The sequence below is a fragment of the Ambystoma mexicanum genome, chromosome 6p, assembly GCF_040938575.1.
Source record: "Ambystoma mexicanum isolate Mex_15411 chromosome 6p, UKY_AmexF1_1, whole genome shotgun sequence".
Taxonomy (NCBI): domain Eukaryota; kingdom Metazoa; phylum Chordata; class Amphibia; order Caudata; family Ambystomatidae; genus Ambystoma; species Ambystoma mexicanum.
Window position 1 is genome coordinate 310,514,116 of NC_090935.1, and position 18,085 is coordinate 310,532,200.

The 18,085-nt window shown below is 45.6% G+C and overlaps 1 protein-coding gene across 3 annotated transcripts in view; it reads right to left on the minus strand.

Moving 5' to 3' along the window:
- The window catches only part of ZNF532 (zinc finger protein 532), a 484,821-nt gene that overhangs the window by 217,313 nt on the left and 249,423 nt on the right, over positions 1–18,085 (minus strand). For all 3 annotated transcript variants that reach the window (XM_069627063.1, XM_069627061.1, XM_069627062.1), the window contains exon 4: positions 4,262–4,443. In XM_069627063.1, coding sequence (XP_069483164.1) covers positions 4,262–4,443 — 182 coding nt within the window. The remainder of the gene's footprint in view (positions 1–4,261; positions 4,444–18,085) is intronic.

The window sequence follows — 18,085 nt, forward strand, 5'->3', positions numbered from 1 at the left end:
CTTCATTCTATCCCCGACAGCTTTCTATACCCACTTTCTAGAGTCTGCGCTCGCCGCTGTCTGCAGTTGTTTCCCAGAAGTCGCATTCTGAATCCTAACGAGCCGCTGCAGTCATTCGTCCGGTATGTGATCATTCTCTCCGGCTCTCTGGTCTCTCCCCACTGTGCCTTTACTTACTCGCATTCTAAATCTTGCATTGCTACGCTGACAACAACCTCACAAGCCTGCTCTGTATTGACAGACAACCTTTGGGTCCTGTAAGCTTTCTTCACATGGGTAGGCTTCCATCCCTTTCTCCCTTTGAAACGGCATCCGCTCCTTCGCAAATCCTAAAATTCACTTCTTCCCGACAGCAGTTCTCATACAGCCCAATGCCCCAGCCCCTTCTAGTTTCTGAGAGGGAACGTCATGGTAATCAACTCTTTATGAGAATTAGCATTATAAACACCCAATATTAGAGTTCGCCCTCACCTGTTTCCATTACAGCCCGAAAGAGTAAGAGCCAGTGCCATCAACCTGTAGAACAAACATCCCAATCATCTGGTTCCAACAACAAGAGCACGTAGGACCCGGAATACACCAGACCACCAGTGTCCCTCCCCCCCCAGAGAGTTTCCCTGAAAGCTCTGCTCCCCCTGTTTCTGTTCTCTACGGGGAGGGAGAAGCAGAGTAACTAGGGGGATTCTCGAGTTCAGCATTCAGCAGCGGCAGATTCACATCAGTGCCGGAATAATTGTGATTCCGTAAATTCTTGTCTTTGACAAATATAACTATGTAAAATCAAGAATGCAAAAATATATTTCAGTACCCAATTTATAATTGTATATACACAGTACCTATCAATTTTAGTTCCAATTAACACGTACAATGTCTTTGCGTCAAATTGAACGACAATCTGTCACGTTAATCATGTAGCATACAGCACACTTGCCATCCTCACTTGCATAAATATTATTTAAAACTTTGCTTGCATTGTGTCTTGTGTTTCCAATCTCCCTATGTGACAGATGACCAACTGCTTCGAAAGACAGATCTCAGTAATAGAAACTTTGGATTCCTACGTAAGCTTTCAATATATTGAATCTTATCACCTCTTTGTGGATATTCAACACATTTTGGTCTTCAAATTGTTAGTGCGGTGGATTCAAGGTCACATAACAATGCAACCCTTCATCCAGCTTTCACAGCGGCTCATAGGGAGTTTCTTTTTGGGAACACATGCCACAAAATTGAACAATATTAATGGCAAGTTGTGCAGTGAAAAACAACGAAATATTTAAAATATCCCACATATGAAAATATTTACTTCCATTTGAACGGTATCAATGCACCTCGTCCCACAAAATTTACGTATTCCTTCAAAGATGACCTTAGGCGAGGTGCAGACAGGCCTGGATTTCCTTATACTTCAATAGGGAAATGCCCACAAAAAACAAATTAATAGTGTTGGGCAGGTTTTTGGGCCAAAGTGCAACACTTCTTTTCTGAAAGGATGAGTCGGTAATTTGGATCCCTATGTTGATGTGTATTTTTAACGCAGTTATTGGGTTTAATGTGGTTCCCCCTACCTGGTCTGGGGCTACAATTGTTCCAATTTACTAAAAGGGAGGTAAGGAGCGGCCTGAGAACTACCACCCGATCTCCCTATTGGACAGTGTTGGCAACCAAACTCCAAAAGTGGGTAGATGAGACAGATGTTATTTCCAATGCTCCGGCTGGGTTTAGAGCAGGTAGAGGGAAAGTGGTAATTGTTTTTTTAATGTTCCTGCTCATAGAGAAATATAATGAACTCCTTCGAAGGAAGCTATACGTCATCTTCATTGATTTAAAGATAGCATTTGATTAGGTTTCAAGGGGTAAATTGAGGCAGGTTTTGGAGAAGAGGAATATTCTCCAACCCCCACTGGATGCTATTAAGCTTCTTTATGCTAACTCCTCTGCAACAGCCAGGTGTGGGCCGGGAGGTCGAACATACAAATGCTTTTAATGTTTAAAAGAGGGGTTCTCCAAGGCTGTGTCCTGGCGCCCCTTCTTTTTCTTTTATTTATTCAAGAAATTGACGATGAATTGGAAGTAGGTGCTATGGACTCCCCTAGAATTGGTGTAACGTGAAGTCCATGCTTATTCTTTGCGGACGATGCTGCAATCCCTTGCTACCAACCCAAAGGTGCTTGCAGCATCATTGGACATTTTTGTGAAGAACTGCGAAACCCTTGGTCTGGCAGTTCATGTCTCAAAGACGAAGGTTATGGTCTTTAAAGCACCTTTTACTAAGTCACATAATTTGAGGGTTTCGGTCAATGACCAAGTCCTAGAACAGGTCAAACAATTTGATTACCTGGGGATAAGGTTTAATGAGGTATCAAGTGGGACAGACCTAAATACGGGGGTGGAATTTCCCCTTTCTTTCGGAGTAGTGGAAGTGGGGCGATTTCCCCGGCTATAGAACTGTTCAGGAGTCAGGCCCTGCCTGCCTCAATGTATTGCACAATGGTTTGGAGGAATTCTGCCACCAAGGGGTTGCCTGTAGGGGAGAACATGTTATTTTAGAATGTATTGTTGTTAACAAAGAATGCCCTTACTTGCTTACTTCTTTTGGACTTGCAAGTCTGGCCTGTGGCCGACCAAATAACCTTAAAACCTGCTCTATATTGGCTCTGGTTCAGGGCATCCAGTGACCTGTTGCCCTATAAGGAGGCACTAGTGGAATTCCTGAAATGAAATGGGACTGTAAACTGTGGATGGGTGGGGCATGTTAGATCATGTTGTCGAGGTTGAATGCTAGCCAAATGTGGTCTTCCCCAAGGGAGTGTTGTGCATCTTAGAAACATGTTCTGAAATTAATGGCCAGGGCTGATTCCAAAGATAAGCTGGAGTCTTTAGCTATTGCATTAAAGAATGGGCCGGACATTTGCTGCATCAGTTTGCTGGGTAATTGCCGAAATGTTTTGATATGATCCACAACCCGTACAAACGTTCTGTTTTCGTACGGTTCAGACACAGCTTTTTGTCTGTTCAAGTCAAATTCGTTCTTGGGCTCACCTTAATTCTGGGATTTGCCCACTCTGTAATTTAGCTGACGAATCCCTGGTATACTTTACCTTAATGTGCCCAAATCTACTGCAGCTGCAGAAAAGATATTTACGATCTGTCCTGCTACAGATGTATATAAGAACTGTAGGCGAGGCAATGCAACTTTTTTTAGCTCGGTGTACTGGAAGGTGGTGTACTCCATAGCTAGGTATGTCCACTGTGCGTGGCTGCTGCGCTTGAGATTGCTGAGTAGTGGAAGTCCCAGTAATAGTGTTGCGTGAGGGGCTACAAGTATTCACTCCCCCTGTGAGCACTAGGATTGTCAAGTTATATTGAATAATTGGGTTTGCGAGTATACTCTCCCTTTGAAGCACTTGTAATTGGAAAACACATCCCATGAGTGATACAGGATTATAGGGATTTTATTAATTTGATTAACTTTATGTATTTTATGGCTGTTTCTCTTTTACAGGTAGCTACAAAACGTCTTTTCTGTTATATGCTGATTCTATGTAGGTGATCCTTCTTGTATTCTATTGTGATATATTGGTGAGATGTGTGTTAATGGTAATCCGAATTAAGCACTTGAGAATGAGAAGGGATGTCACAACTGCTATAAACTTTGGTCACATGATGTTCCTGCTAACAGGACCTTTATGAAATGCCTTTTCAACAGAACTGGTGTGGCAGCTGGAGTGCTGAAAGAACTTTGCAGCAGGTCGCTGCTTGGCTCTACCACCATCTGATCTGCTTGCAGCATACAGTTAAGTCGTTTTGGAGGGCACTGGGCCTACTTCTAAGAGTGGACAAAAAATAGAATTCAGTTGAAGGTACCTGGGTCGACCTTGATGCTTTCACTAATGGTTAGGCCATGAGAAGCATTGCGCAGGGCTCTGTTATTTGGGCAGGAGAGTGGTGGAACTGCGTTCTCAGTGGGGGTATTGGGATTCTTAATTTTTTTTTTATACCTGCAGCAGTGTATTTCTATGCTTGATATTAAGACTTCCCATTGTTAGTAGTCTTTGTGCTCTTTGCTTGTGCTCAGTCACAGGTACATGCTTCACGCTGCAGGTTTTGCACCATCATTAGGTAACAGCAAAAACACTACATAACACATTTATCGTCATGCACATTTTATTTGATTAGGAAATTATCTTTAACACAATGTAGAAGAGGCAGAAAAACCCTAAATAATGTATTTGTAACGGAAGAAAATCATAATACTTACCGGAAGCCTATTCTTCGAGTGTAGTGGAGGCAGTTCTTGGTAACATGGGTCTGAAAATGTGCGGACCTGCAAATTGCTCCACATTCTGGACAGGTGTATGGCGATTTGTGCTGATGAATCCTTTGATGGGAAGAAAAACTGCATGGGTTTGGCAGCAACATCTGACAGATACTGCAAGTCTTCTAGAAAGGAAAACAAAGACATTTCACCTTTTTAGTAGCAGAAGGCAATCCATGATCTGAAATATTAGGCAGTTCTTGTTGATCCCTTCATCTTCTCTTCCCAAACGGCTTTGAAACAAACAACGGATCATATTATCCAAGGAAGGTGTTTTGACTTATGACATGTTGAATATATACCGAGATAAAAACATATTTTCGAGTATTCTCGAAGTGTAATACCATAGAACTATTGGAGGCAGAGGCCTTGTTGTGAGGGGGAACAGGAGCTTAAGGGCTCCTAAGGTACACTGAAAACGAAGGTGGGTTGAGATGTAACCCAGTTTGCAAAGACTACCATGAAAGGGACTCACAAGGACCCCAAAAAACATTATAGGTTCTGTCATAGTTAAACTTAAAATACATGCTTCAATTGCTACTCTTAGGTTTGCTGTATTTATTTGCTTATTTTTAGTATCCATAGCAAACCAAATGGCATCTTGGTGCTACTTGGGATCATTGATACTGGACTTACATGGTTACATTTTGTTAAGAGATACAGATAGTGTGGTGATAAATGCAGCCAAATCTGGTCTCTTTCCATGCAGATAAGGGAGTTTGAACCTGTATATTTTAGATGCGTTCTGAATTATAGCATATTCACTGTGTTCCGTGTGACCATGGGCCCAATCAAACAAGGGGTACAAACTAAAGAAATGCCTCTTTTCTACCTCATCACACCATGGTCTTAGAGCATGTTTTACTCAATTGTATAGTCAAATACACTACAACAAAGTAGACTCTGCAACCCGCTCTAATCTAGTTTTAGGAGAAGACACTGCACTGAAACAGCCCTCATCAACATATTCAAAGCCCTAAACACTGTCCATCAATCAGACCACCTCATTTTAATTCTTCTTGATCTCTCTGCTGCATTTGATCATCGACCATCCCGCTCTTCTCACTACCCTCTTCGTTTGGCTTTAATGGTACCACACGCCACTGGATTGATTGGTCATTCAACATATCCTGGAATGCAGACACCTCTTCCCACCACCCGCCCTCTGCTCCCTGTGGAGGAGGGGTGGGTCTCCTGAAGGTCTGTCCTTGGTCCACAACCCTTTCACGCTCTAAACTGCCTCCCTCAGTAAACGCCTCTTCGAAGGGATTGTGTCCTCCAATGTATTCCTTATCGTCTCCAGCTTGCTGTCCTCGGAAATGTTTTCTCTGTAGAGGGCGCTGCGCGTCAACGTCCGCCAAGTCGATGTCCCTCGACAGCCATCGTATCGGCGCCGACGTCACCATGCCCATTAATAGCCACGGCGGCGTCCGTTGCTCAGTTCCGTTTTTCTGCACTTCGTGGGGCCTCGGAATATCGTTGCTCAGTTCAGTCAGATAAAACCTCTTATATTTACTCGAAATACCAACTCGTTCTCGATGGCTTCTTCATCGGAACCGACGACTCCGCGGTCCGGCTTCAAAAAATGTCGAGACTGCGGTAAGAAAATGTCGATAACAGATCCACACAGGATCTGCTTGTGGTGCTTGGGAGTCGAGCACCATTGTTAGGAGTGTTAGGACTGCATGTCCATGACGGCGAAAGCCTTGAAGGAGCGCAAGGGGAAGCTCGAGAGAGGTAAGTCAGTCAAAACCTCCTCGAAAGTGTGTTCGGCCGAGTCGAGGCATTCGTCTCCTCGCCGTCGAAAGCATTCCCATTCTAGGTCTCGAAGTAGCTCCCACCATTCGTCGAGATCTAGAAACTCAAAGAAGAGACGTCGAAGATCCCCTTCCTTGTCATCTTCTATTTCCCCAGAAAGGGTCTCCTGTCCCACAAAACACAGCTCTCAGGCTAAGTGGGAAGAATTCAGGAAGAAAATGATAAGCGTCTTCGAGAAAGCGGCCTCGACCCCCTCGAAGAAAGCTGAGGGTGATACACCGGGTGAAAACCCCAAAAAATCAAAACGCTGCGAGTCGTTGCACCCGGCGAAAGAATCCACCCGTGAGCGCCATGGGCCATTGTGCAAGAAGGCACCATCTTCGACGCCGTCGTCGAAGATCCCTTCGACGCATGGATCGGCGCCATCAACGCCGTTGTCGAAGGGTTCTTCGACGCATCGGTCGATCGAATCGAAGCCATCGTCGACATTGACGCCGGTGAAAGAGAACACCACAGCTACTTCACAGCCAACGGTGATACCAAGAGCCTCCGGCACGACACTGAGACCGTCGTCGACATCCTCAAGTAGGATCCCGATCCTCTCGAGTTCTTCGAGGCCTCTTCCAGTTTTCTCGACGCCTTCGAAGCCTGTCACATCGGCGTCAACGACATTGACGTTTTCTCGCCAAATAATGACGAGTTTGGCTCCTTCTGCCTTACAAGTTACACCATTTCCGAGGTCAAAGTACCCCGGATTATCTTCAATCTATGAAGAAGGGGAGGATTCTGACCAGGAAACCTTCGGGTTGCAGAGGACCACACTACCTGTTTCAGAGCATTATACCTCTGAGGAAAGAAGATTGAAAGACCTACCGGAAGGCAAGTGGGCTGGACACTTCTCCAGAAGTGGAATTTGTCAAACCAGACCCAGGGGAACATGCCGAAACACCCCATAGAACCCTGATGGCAAGGATCATTGAATTTATGGGTTGGTCTGCGCCTTCACCTGTTTTTCAACAGGATGACCTGAAAGACATACTAGACAAAGGTCCACAGGAGGATCCTGTGGTCCCCTTCCATGCAGCCTTGCAAAGGAAGATTTCATCTAATTGGGAAACTCCTGAGGTTATCCCTGCAGTCAATAAAAGATTGTCAGCCAAGTATAGGGTAGCTGCGGCTGACCCTGAATACTTATCAAAACACCCGACTCGAGAGAGCCTGGTGATTCAAGCGTCCACTTCATCAAGCAGCAGATCCGTTAACCCTACTGTCCCACAGGATGGAGATGACAAAAAGGTACGATTCTAGGGCAAAAAAAGTCTTTTCTGCTTGTAGAATGGCGTTGAAGTTCATCAACGCCACCTGTCCGCTCGCCAGGTTCAGTCACACACTGTGGGAGTGTGCTTCATCAGCGGCAGACTGCATACCGGAAGGAGAGGAAAGGGAAGCCTTCCTTAACATCATCAAAGATGGCAAAGACGCAATGTGCGAGTCTCTTCAAACTGGCATTGATTCCGCTGACAGTATCAGCAGGGCCATGGCGGCAAGTACGACATTCCGCAGGCATGCGTGGTTGCGAAAGTCTGGCTTTGCTCCAGATGTACAGGCCAGACTTTTGAATATGCCCTTTGACGGCTCTTCTTTATTCAGTAAAAAGGCTGATGACAGTCTGGAAAAGTTGCAGACATCTAAAGCAGTGGCATCTTTAGGAGCTGCAATCCGCCAAACTCCTTTTCGCCCCTCAGGAACCTCTGGGAGAGGAAAGTCCTTTCGCTATTATTCCGCATTCGGGAAAGGCAGAGGACAGCCGGCTCAAAGAGGCCAAAGGAGATCCACCCGAGGTGGGCAGGTCAAAAGTACTAAAGCCGCAGCAGCAGCAGGTGCCTCTTTACCCTCGGCATCTGCATCAGCCGCCCCCAAACCACTCTGAGGTCTTTCCACACAAAACACCTGTAGGGGGCAGGTTAACTCACCATCTGACGGAATGGCAGGCTATTACGTCAGATGCTTGGGCATTGGAGACAGTTGCCCAGAGTTACTGCCTACCCTTTCTACACATCCCTCAGAGTCATTGTTATACTAGATTTATGCTTGATCCAAAATGGCGCGGGTGCGCAATGCATTCTGGGAGCGCTCTGAGCCATGTTGGATATTTTCTTCAGACCGCAGTGAAACGCTGCACACATTTTGCTGAGTGTTAGATTCACAGTGCTGAGACAAACATGCTTTTCCAAACCTGGTATGCGGTCAAGGCCTTTTCTGCTGGGAAAGCCAACGTTGTTATGGCTTGCTACTGCTCTCTGTGTAGTGCGTTTTTAGAGAAGGGAGGCACTGCGCTTTTTGGGGGGAGCTCTCGATTGACCCAGCTGGCAACAGACAGCTGTTCCTCAACTGCGCAAGTGCAATTTCCAGAATGTTCGAGAATGAACTCCCCTTTGTGGAGTGTGTATATATATGCGGAAACCCGAAGGTGGTCAGGTGAGACTTCAGCCGGAGAAGGACGCTTACGTCCGGCCTTCCTGTGAGCTGTGGTGCTCTCGGCCTGGCTGTTCCCGGGTCTTCCAGCCGCTTCTGGACGAGATGAGGAATCCTGTTACGCTCACGGTGATGTATTTCTTTTTGACTTCTTTACTTCTTTACTTCTTCTGTGATCTATGTCATTATTTTTATGAGTTATTTCTATGTGCTTGTAATCTTTGAATAAATAGCCGTAAAGCGCTGATTATCTTCTAAAGAGTGTGTGGCTGTGAGTTATTGTGTCTGTCTGTTTATGGTTTAAAGTATTTGCTCTATAATTGCATTGGTGATTTATGGTTGTTCCATGCACTTTTTGGGGAAGAGCAATACATTTTTGGCATCACAAACAGGATGCTCATGATGAGTTGTTCCGAGTGTCCAAGAATCTGTTGAAACGTAGATAGGATTTGGTTGTCGTGTGAGTGAAGTTTTTGAATAGTGAAGTTTTTTTTTTGTTCTCTCTTTTGTAAGTGTTTGAGTGCCTGTGGGAGTGATTGCAGTGTGGAGAAGAAAATATTTAGGTTCAACGAGGTTTTGCTTTGTTTGCGATAATGAGTAGTTTGTTCAAGAAGAAGAACGTTACCGCTGGCGGTGACTTTTCTGATGTTGTTATCCCATGTTGGACTAAGAGTCCATATGATAAATTGGCTCAAGCATGGGCATGTGGTGCCGGTTTAAGTGAAACTTGGGATCAAGGATTGGGAGATGCCGATCCGACTGATGTAATTGCATGCTTGCAACAAGTTCCAGTAGAACGTGGCAAAGAATGTCCAGCATTAGGTAGGCGAGGTTGGGTTCTTTTGCATGCTTATAGGGAAATACATCAAATAAAGGTGGAAATGAAAAATGAGGTTTTGCGATTAGGGAGAGAGCTAGCTGCAGAACGGCAGACTGTGTTAATGCAGCAGATTCAAATGAAACTGTTTAAAGATAAGGCCGACACAGATCAGGCGGTGGTTGAGAGGGTAGCAGTCAGAGTAGCCCGGTATAAGTATAGGAAAAGACGGGGAAGGGTCAACAAAAGAAAGGTGGCAACTGTAATCACTACCGCTGCTGTAGACTGGGATCCGGATAAATGGGATGGTGATATTTTTGATTCGACCAGTCTAGACAGTAGTTCCGCAGATGAGTCTGACCCCAAACCAGAGGCGAAACAGAAAACAGTGGCGGCGAAGCCTGTTAGAAGACGGCGAGCCGGACCACACCCGCAGAATCCTGCTGGCGGAATGGTGGATTTAACCACGCTGGAGGATTACACACAACAGGAGGTTGGGGAAATTATTACCCGTTTGAGGTAAAAATCAGGGGAAGCTTTATTGACATGGATGGTGAGATTGCTAGATGGGGGTGCTGCAGGATTGTTGGTAGATTCTACGGATTCACTGCGTTATTTACCCCTGTCAATTGACACCAATGTACAGGAGGACTTAAGAGCAGGACCGCACCCTGATGCAAATGGTCAAGATACGCAGGTGTCTTTGTTGCACCTGGTAGCCCAAGCATGTAACCGTAAATACCCTATTACCACATATTGGCCCAGTGAATAAACAAAGTGGTATACGTTGAGAGAAGCAATTCAAAAAGTCAGAGAGCATGCTCTGAAAGAGGCGATTCACATAGATGCTCCTGATCACATGGGAGCCGTGCCGCTCTCAGTTTCAACACGAAACATGGCGATTAGAACTGCGCCACCCGCATACAAAAGTGTTGTTATGACTTTGCTCGTAGGTATGATGGGCAAGGCTACTGATGAGGTAGCAGATGACATTCGGCAACTTGCAGATTTGGGAGAGTGGGATAAGAGCGATAACAAGCCACGAGAGAGAGAGGGGCGTAGTGAGAGAAGAACTGAAGGCAAGATAGCAGAGACTCCCGAGTGTCCCGAAAAGACATGTTTTTGGCATTGTTAAAAGATGGTGTGCCACACGAGGAAATTGATGGCATCGAAACCAGAGTAATGTATGAATTATACAGAAAACGAGGACTTGCAGCCAAAGAGCGCTATAAACAGGTTAAGAAACAAGTAGTCACCACGCCACAGGGGGACACCTCACCTTCTGCTCCCCCTGCGAAACAACAAGACGAAGGGTCCATGGGGACACCTTCCCCGTACCAGCCAACATATGCTGACTTGAGAAAGGTGGTGAGTGCGATGCTAGAGGCGGAGTCGAGTCACACTCATTCAAAGTTTGACTAGGGCTTTGGCCAAGCTCCGGCAGCGTCTGCCCGCATAAAAGTGGATAGGCGGCCTCATGTTGATGTTAAGATTTTTTGGGGGCCAGGAAATATACAAGGGGTGCGAGCATTGATAGACACCGGGGCAGAGGCCTCTTTGATTCATGGTTATCCGACACGATTAAAAGGCAAACAGTTTACGATTACAGGTTTAGGGGGAAAGGAGACCCCCGCAGTGCAAACGCGAGTGGAAATGAAAATAGGCAATTTAAAGAGGCAGAAATACCAAGTGTTGATTGTCCCGATACCTGAATATATAATTGGCTTTGACATTTTGGAAGGGCTAACCTTGGGACTTGGTGGTAAAATGTATCAGTTTGGGGTGAGTGCATTGATTTGTACACCCATTACCGTAGGCAAATTGAAGATGCCCCCAGTACAAGTGCCAGTGGCAACCAAGCGGGTAGCAATGAAACAATACCGCATTCCTGGGGGGCACAAGGAAATCTCAGACACCATTAAAGAGTGGTGGGTGTATTACGCCCTATTACCACCTCATGGAACAATCCGCTCTGGCCTATTAAAAAGGGAGATGGGTCGTGGAGGATGACGGTGGATTACAGGGAGTTGAATAAACATACTCCTCCCTTAGTGCCCGCAGTCCCAGATGCCATTACCTTGATTGAAAATGTCCAAAAGTTTGAGGGGACTTGGTATGCAGTGATCGATTTAGCTAATGCATTTTTCTCCGTGCCAATTGCTGATGAGTGTCAAGAACAGTTTGCATGGGGTACATGCACAGCCCGACTATCTGTCACCGGATGGTGGCAGAGCACTTAGACAAGATACTGTGTAAACCTGACATACAAATCTCTCATTACATTGATGATATTTTGATCCAGGGCAAGGATGAACACAGTGTGCAAAGTCAGCTAGAGGATTAAAAAAGGAAGGGTGGGAGATTAATCCGAGTAAAATTCAAGGTCCAGCTGAAACTGTGATATTTCTAGGGATTCAGTGGCATCATGGGCATCAGGAAATGGTGCCAAAAGCTCTACAGAAAATACTTGAATTCACCACTCCAACGAACAAAAAGCAAGCTCAGCAGTTTATAGGACTGTTTGACTTTTGGAGACAGCACATTCCGCATTTAGGGCAGATATTGGCCCCCCTCTACAAGGTGACACGAAAGAAATACGAGTTTCAGTGGGGGGAAGAGCAGCAGAAAGCCTTTGAGATGGCGAAAGACACGGTGCAGCAGGTGCTTGATTTATGGCCCTTGAAGGAAGGCGAAGTGGAATTAAATGTGTCTGTGCAAGACAATTATGCTAATTGGAGTGTGTGGCAGAAACAAGATAGGAAACGTGTGCCATTAGGGTTTTGGAGTCGTAAGTTGCCCGATGCTGGTAACTCATATACTCCGTTTGAGAAGCAATTGCTGGCATGTTATTGGGCTCTTGTTGATATCGAGCAGATGACGGTGGGTCATGATGTATTTATGAGACCTGAAATACCAATCATGCAGTGGGCACTGAGCTCTCCTAAAACGCATTGTACGGGACATGCTCAAGAAGCCAGCATAATTAAGTGGAAATGGTATATTCAAGACAGAGCCAAATCAGGAAAGGGCGGAGTAGCAAAACTACATGAGCAAGTAGCCAGCATACCGCCCTCAGATTACATACCACCGGAGTTGCCTGAAAAACTTGAGTCTACCGTGAAATGGGGAGTACCTTAAAGCGATTTGACCGTGGAGCAAACAGAGCATGCTTGGTTCACGGATGATTCAGCCCGATACGTGGGAACTGAGCGGTACTGGAAAGCAGTGTCGTACAATCCCAAAACAAAGAAGATGTTGACAACGACAGGGAAAGGGAAGAGCAGTCAGTTCGCAGAACTTTACGCGGTTTACCAAGCGTTGAAACAAGAGACCCCTGGTCAATGTTATGTGTACACAGATTCATGGTCAGTGGCGAATGGATTGGCAGTGTGGTTGCCAACTTCGCAAAAGAATGGATGGAAGATTCATTCAAAAGAGTTGTGGGGAAAAGAACTGTGGCAAGATATTGCAGAAATGCTATTATAAAGTGAAGTCACTGTATATCATATGGACACGCATGGTGCCACAGATTCATTAGAACGTTGGTTTAATTCTGTTGCAGATGAACACACACCAAGATTTCCTCAGTGGATGCAGAGGCTCGGGAAGACGATATGGAGGGTTTGGCCAAATGGGCCCATCAGAAATGTGGGCACCTTGGAGAAAAGGTAGAAGTAGTGAAAACCATTATTTTGCATAGACCGATACCTCAAATTGTTCGAGGCACATTGAGAAGGGGAAAATTACCAGGTCAAATTTGGCAGATTGATTATATCGGTCCTATGCCAATCAGCAGAGGTTGTCAGTATGCATGCACTATTGTGGATATCTACTTGGGATATTTGATGGTTTTGCCGTGCAAACGTGCAACCCAAATGAACACCATCAGGTTGTTAGATCAGATCATATTACATTATGGAGTGCCTTTGCAGATTCAAAGTGACAATGGGTCACATTTCAAAGGCAAATTAATCCAAGAATTTTGTCAGGAAAAGAGCATTGAGTGGATCTATCACGTGCCCTAGCTGCGGCAGGGCTAATTGAACGAATGAATGGGTTACTGAAAGAGCAGTTGTGCAAATCTGGAGACGGCAGTTTGGCAGGCTGGCGTGATTGTGTGTTTGATGCGGTGCAAGTGTTAAACAATAGGCCTGTGTATGAACATGAAACTCCTTTGATGAGACTAATGACTCCTACTTTACAGGTTCAACCCAATTCAGTCAAAGAAACACTATTATACTGGGAAATTACTCCAGGTTCTTTAGCTCCCTATCGAGCAACTCCAGAATCAGCAGGGGTAGACTTGCATTCCAATGAAGAAATCAGATTAGATCCAAGAGGAATAGTTGAAACTGAAACAGGGATTGGAGTACAGATTCCCCCAGAGCATATGGGATGGATTGCCCCTAGATCTGGCCTAGCATTGAAGGGAGTTCAAGTGTTGGGAGGTGTAATTGATGCTGATTACCAAGGCGAGATTAAAGTCATCCTAATGAATAGTGGGGATCAATTGTTGTCAATCCACAAGGGTGATCGAGTGGCCCAATTGATTGTCATTCCCATTAAATTGTCCGTGATTAAGAAAGGGGAGCCTCCTACAGTGTTAACTACCCGTGGGGATCGCGGTTTTGGCTCTTCAGACAGTATGGTACCAGGTGCAAAGGTGTGGGTGGAAAAGCCAAGTGGCCCACCAATACCCGCAGATGTCATTGCATCAGGCAAAGATCAAGTAGTTTTAGTCATGAAGCCTGGTAGAAAGAAATTGCAATATGTACCCGCAGACAAATGTTACCTGAGAGAGTGATGTGCAACACTGATATCTCTTTTCTGGGTTTGCTTTGTAGATCCTGGGTCTGGTTGTTGTAACTGTGGCACTAAATGGACTCCATTTGGTCGAGTTAAACAATCTGTTGTTACCACCGAAAAATGTCACATCTGTGCCAGTGATCAAGGGGATACTGATAATCATGAATAATGTTGTCCCCGAGCAGCCCTATGCCAGTGCCGAAAAGCATGGATTCGTGAAATGCGACAAACACATCAGGAGCAAGTGAAAACAACCTTGATGCCAGCCGTGCAAGGGTGGTTTGTAGGAAGACGGAAACATTCTCCTAGGATTACCCAAGAAGAGAATATGTGGATATATCTGGCACAGCAAGTACTGAACATATCACACTTTTGTCTTACTGATGTGCCCAATGCTGAAGCTTTATGGACTACGTGTTTAGTAGCGGTGCCGACGCCTGTTCCGGTTTTAAAGCATATCTTCGGCGTAACACAATGATTCTTTCGTTCAAGACTCAGATATTAGACAATCTTTTTCAGTTTACGAGTACTGTCGGTTCTGCCAAGAGACTGACAGGAAATGGAGAAATTTAACACGGGTTATTACTTACAATATAACTCAAGGTGATGTGTGTTACATTATGACGTGCAAAGCACAAGAAATTGGCAAATGCCGACAAATAGAGTTGACCAATCAGTACAATAATACCATGTTCGAGAGGCGACTATGTTCGCGAATGTCACGCAAATGCACCAGTGTAAATAATACTATGTCCTGCAATCATACAATGATAACTGCTAGCCATTTGAATCATGTGAAACTTCCAACAGGATGGCTCTTTTCATGTGGTAACATTACATATGACAATGCATTACTTACCGTAAAAGCATTTCTGATGGTTGTATCTGCTTAGATTCACATGCTGTGCATAGGTCCGACATCCAGTGATCACTGCGGAGTATTGCATTTTGTTTTTCGTAGTCGAAAAGGGGACGTCGATAAGGCGTGTCTGTAACACTATCCCTATAGTGACGTGCGTTGTACCCACAATCCCTCACGCGTCGAGGTCCCTCTGTTTGTATTTTTCTGCCCTGAGGGAGCCTTCTATACGTGAGAGAGTACAGAAAAGAGAGAAATAAAGGAAAGGGTGTCTATGTTCCTTCCATCCAAGCGGGGAGGAAGGGTGGGCGCATGTGAATCTAAGCAGATACAACCATCAGAAATGCTTTTACGGTAAGTAATGCATTGTCTTCTGATGTTTGTTAATCTGCTTAGAATCACATGCTGTGCATAGACTAGCGAGCAGTACCCGGAGTTGGCGGTGGGTTATGAGAAGGAACATTAGAGAAAAGATGTCTTAATACTGCCTGTCCCACCTGGGAGTCAGATCTAGAGTGTGCATCTAGACAGTAGTGTTTTGTAAAGGTGTGTACAGAACTCCAGGTAGCCGCTTTGCAGATGGACTCAAGGGGAACATTTGCAATGAATGCTATGGAAGCCCCAGTGCCTCGAGTGGAATGTGCTCTTGGCTTGAAGGGTAGTTCTCTCTTAGCAAGAGAGAAACAGAGAGTGATGCATTGTACAATCCATCTAGATATAGTGGACTTAGAGACTGCATCCCCTTCTCTTCCTGCTGCCACCGAGACAAAGAACTGATTAGTCTTTCTCAGTGTTCTGGTTCTTTCCATGTAGAACATGACAGCTCTGCGTACATCTAGTGTATGCAGACTTTTTTCTCCTAAGCTGGAAGGGTTTTGAAAGAACGTTGGTAGTTCTATAGATTGGTTTACATGAAATTTCGAGATGAATTTTGGTGCAAACCTTGGGTGTGTGCGAAGAACCACCTTATCCTTGTGAACTACGAAGGGGTCTAGTACAGAAAGAGCCTGTAGTTCACTTACTCTCCTAATGGAGGTGATAGCTATTAGGAAAGCAGTCTTAAGAGTGAGGTTTTTAAGAGTTGCCTTGTGCATGGGTTCGAAAGGAGTGCCCATGAGTCTGGAAAGTACCACGTTTAAGTCCCATCCGGGAGCTGGGTTAGCTATCGGGGGGTGTATTCTCTTTACCCCTTCCATGAAGGCCTTGATAACTGGTATCTTCCACCACGACACTTTAAGTTGGGAAGTGGTGTATGCAGAAAGTGCCGCTAGGTGGACTTTAATGGAATTAAACATTAGACCTGAATCCAGTAAATGGGTCAAGTACAGAATAATGTTAGTGGCAGAGCAGTCAACCGGGTTGATGTTTTTACTTCTACACCAGATGACAAATCTTTCCCACTTGCTAGAATAGCAGTGGCGAGTATAAGGTTTTCTGGCTTCCCTGAGGATGTCCATACATCTTTGAGGGAGATGTAAATGTCCAAATTCTATGATCTCAGGAGCCAGGCTGCTAAGTTCATGGTCTGAGGGTATGGATGCAGTGTCCTGCCCTTGTCTTGTGACAGCATGTTGTACGGGCAGGGAAGTTTCATTGTGGGAGATAGGGACATCTCCATCAAGTGAGCGAACCATGGCTGCCGGGCCCACATTGGGGCCACTAGTATCATGGTAACCTGCTCTTGGTGCATCTTGTGCACCACTTTGTTGAGGAGGGGAGTCGGGGGAAAGGCGTAAACAAATTTCCCTGACCATTGCATCGACAGACCGTTCCCCTTGGATTGGTTTTGGGGGTACCTGGAGGCGTAACTTTGGCATTGTGAGTTCTCCAGGGTTGCGAACAGGTCTATTTCCGGGAAACCCCATTGCGTGAAGACGTCTAAGACGATGTCTTCGTGCAATTGCCATTCGTACTCTTTGGGCAGGGGGAAGTCTCTGCTGAGTTTGTCTGCTAGCAGATTGAGTTCCCCTGGTACATGTTGTGATAGTAGGAACATGTTGTGTTTGAGAGCCCACTTCCATATATTCTGGGACAGCTTGGACAGTCCTGGAGAGTGAGTGCCCCCTTGCTTGTTGAGGCAGTACATGGCTGTGGTGCTGTCTGTGAGGACCATCACTGTCTTTCCTTGTAAGTGTTCCTGAAAGGCTTTCAGTGCTTTGAACACCGCTAGTAGTTCCAGCAGGTTTATATGCTTGGATGCTAAACTCAGAGTCCACACTCCGTGAGCAGTCTGATCGGATAGGTGAGCCCCCCATCCTGTAAGGGATGCGTCTGTGGTTAGAGTGGCTTCCACTGCGGGTGTGGCAAAAGTCTTCCCTAATAACAGGTTTTCCTTTGTCCACCACCGTAGCGAGAGAACCAAGGCCTGCGAGACCACCACTAGATCGTCCCATTGTCCGCTGGCCTGACACCACTGGCTGTAAAGCCACTCTTGCATTGGGTGCATGCGCAAGCGCGCGTGAGGTACCAAATAAATACATGACGCCATCATCCCTAGCAAGCGCATTGCTTTGCGTACCGTCACCTCTCGACCTGCCACATAACAGGGGATCTGAAACAGCATGTTTTGGACCCTCTCGTTGGAGGGGAAGACGAGGCCGTCCCTTGTTCGAATTAGAGCCCCTAGGAATTGTTTGGGGTCTAAGCTGGACTTCTTTTCGTTGATGGAGAAGCCCAGTTGGGACAAAAGGTCTACGGTGTTTTGGGTATTGGAGAAGCATGTTTCGTAAGAATCCCCTGTTATTAGCCAGTCGTCGAGGTAAGGCTATACCGGGATGGATAACCTGCGCAGGTGGGCCGCTGCCACTGCCAGTACTTTCGTAAATACCCTTGGTGCAGATGCTATCCCGAAGGGTAGTACTCTGAACTGGTAGTGTTTGTTCTCTATCTTGAACCTGAGGTATTTTCTGTGTGCTGGCAACATTAAAATATGAAAGTATGCATCTTTCATGTCTAGTGTTCTCATGTAATCCCCCTGTGATAACAGTGGGATTACTTCCTGCAAGGTCACCATACGAAACCTTTGGGGTTTGACAAACTTGTTCGCTGGACG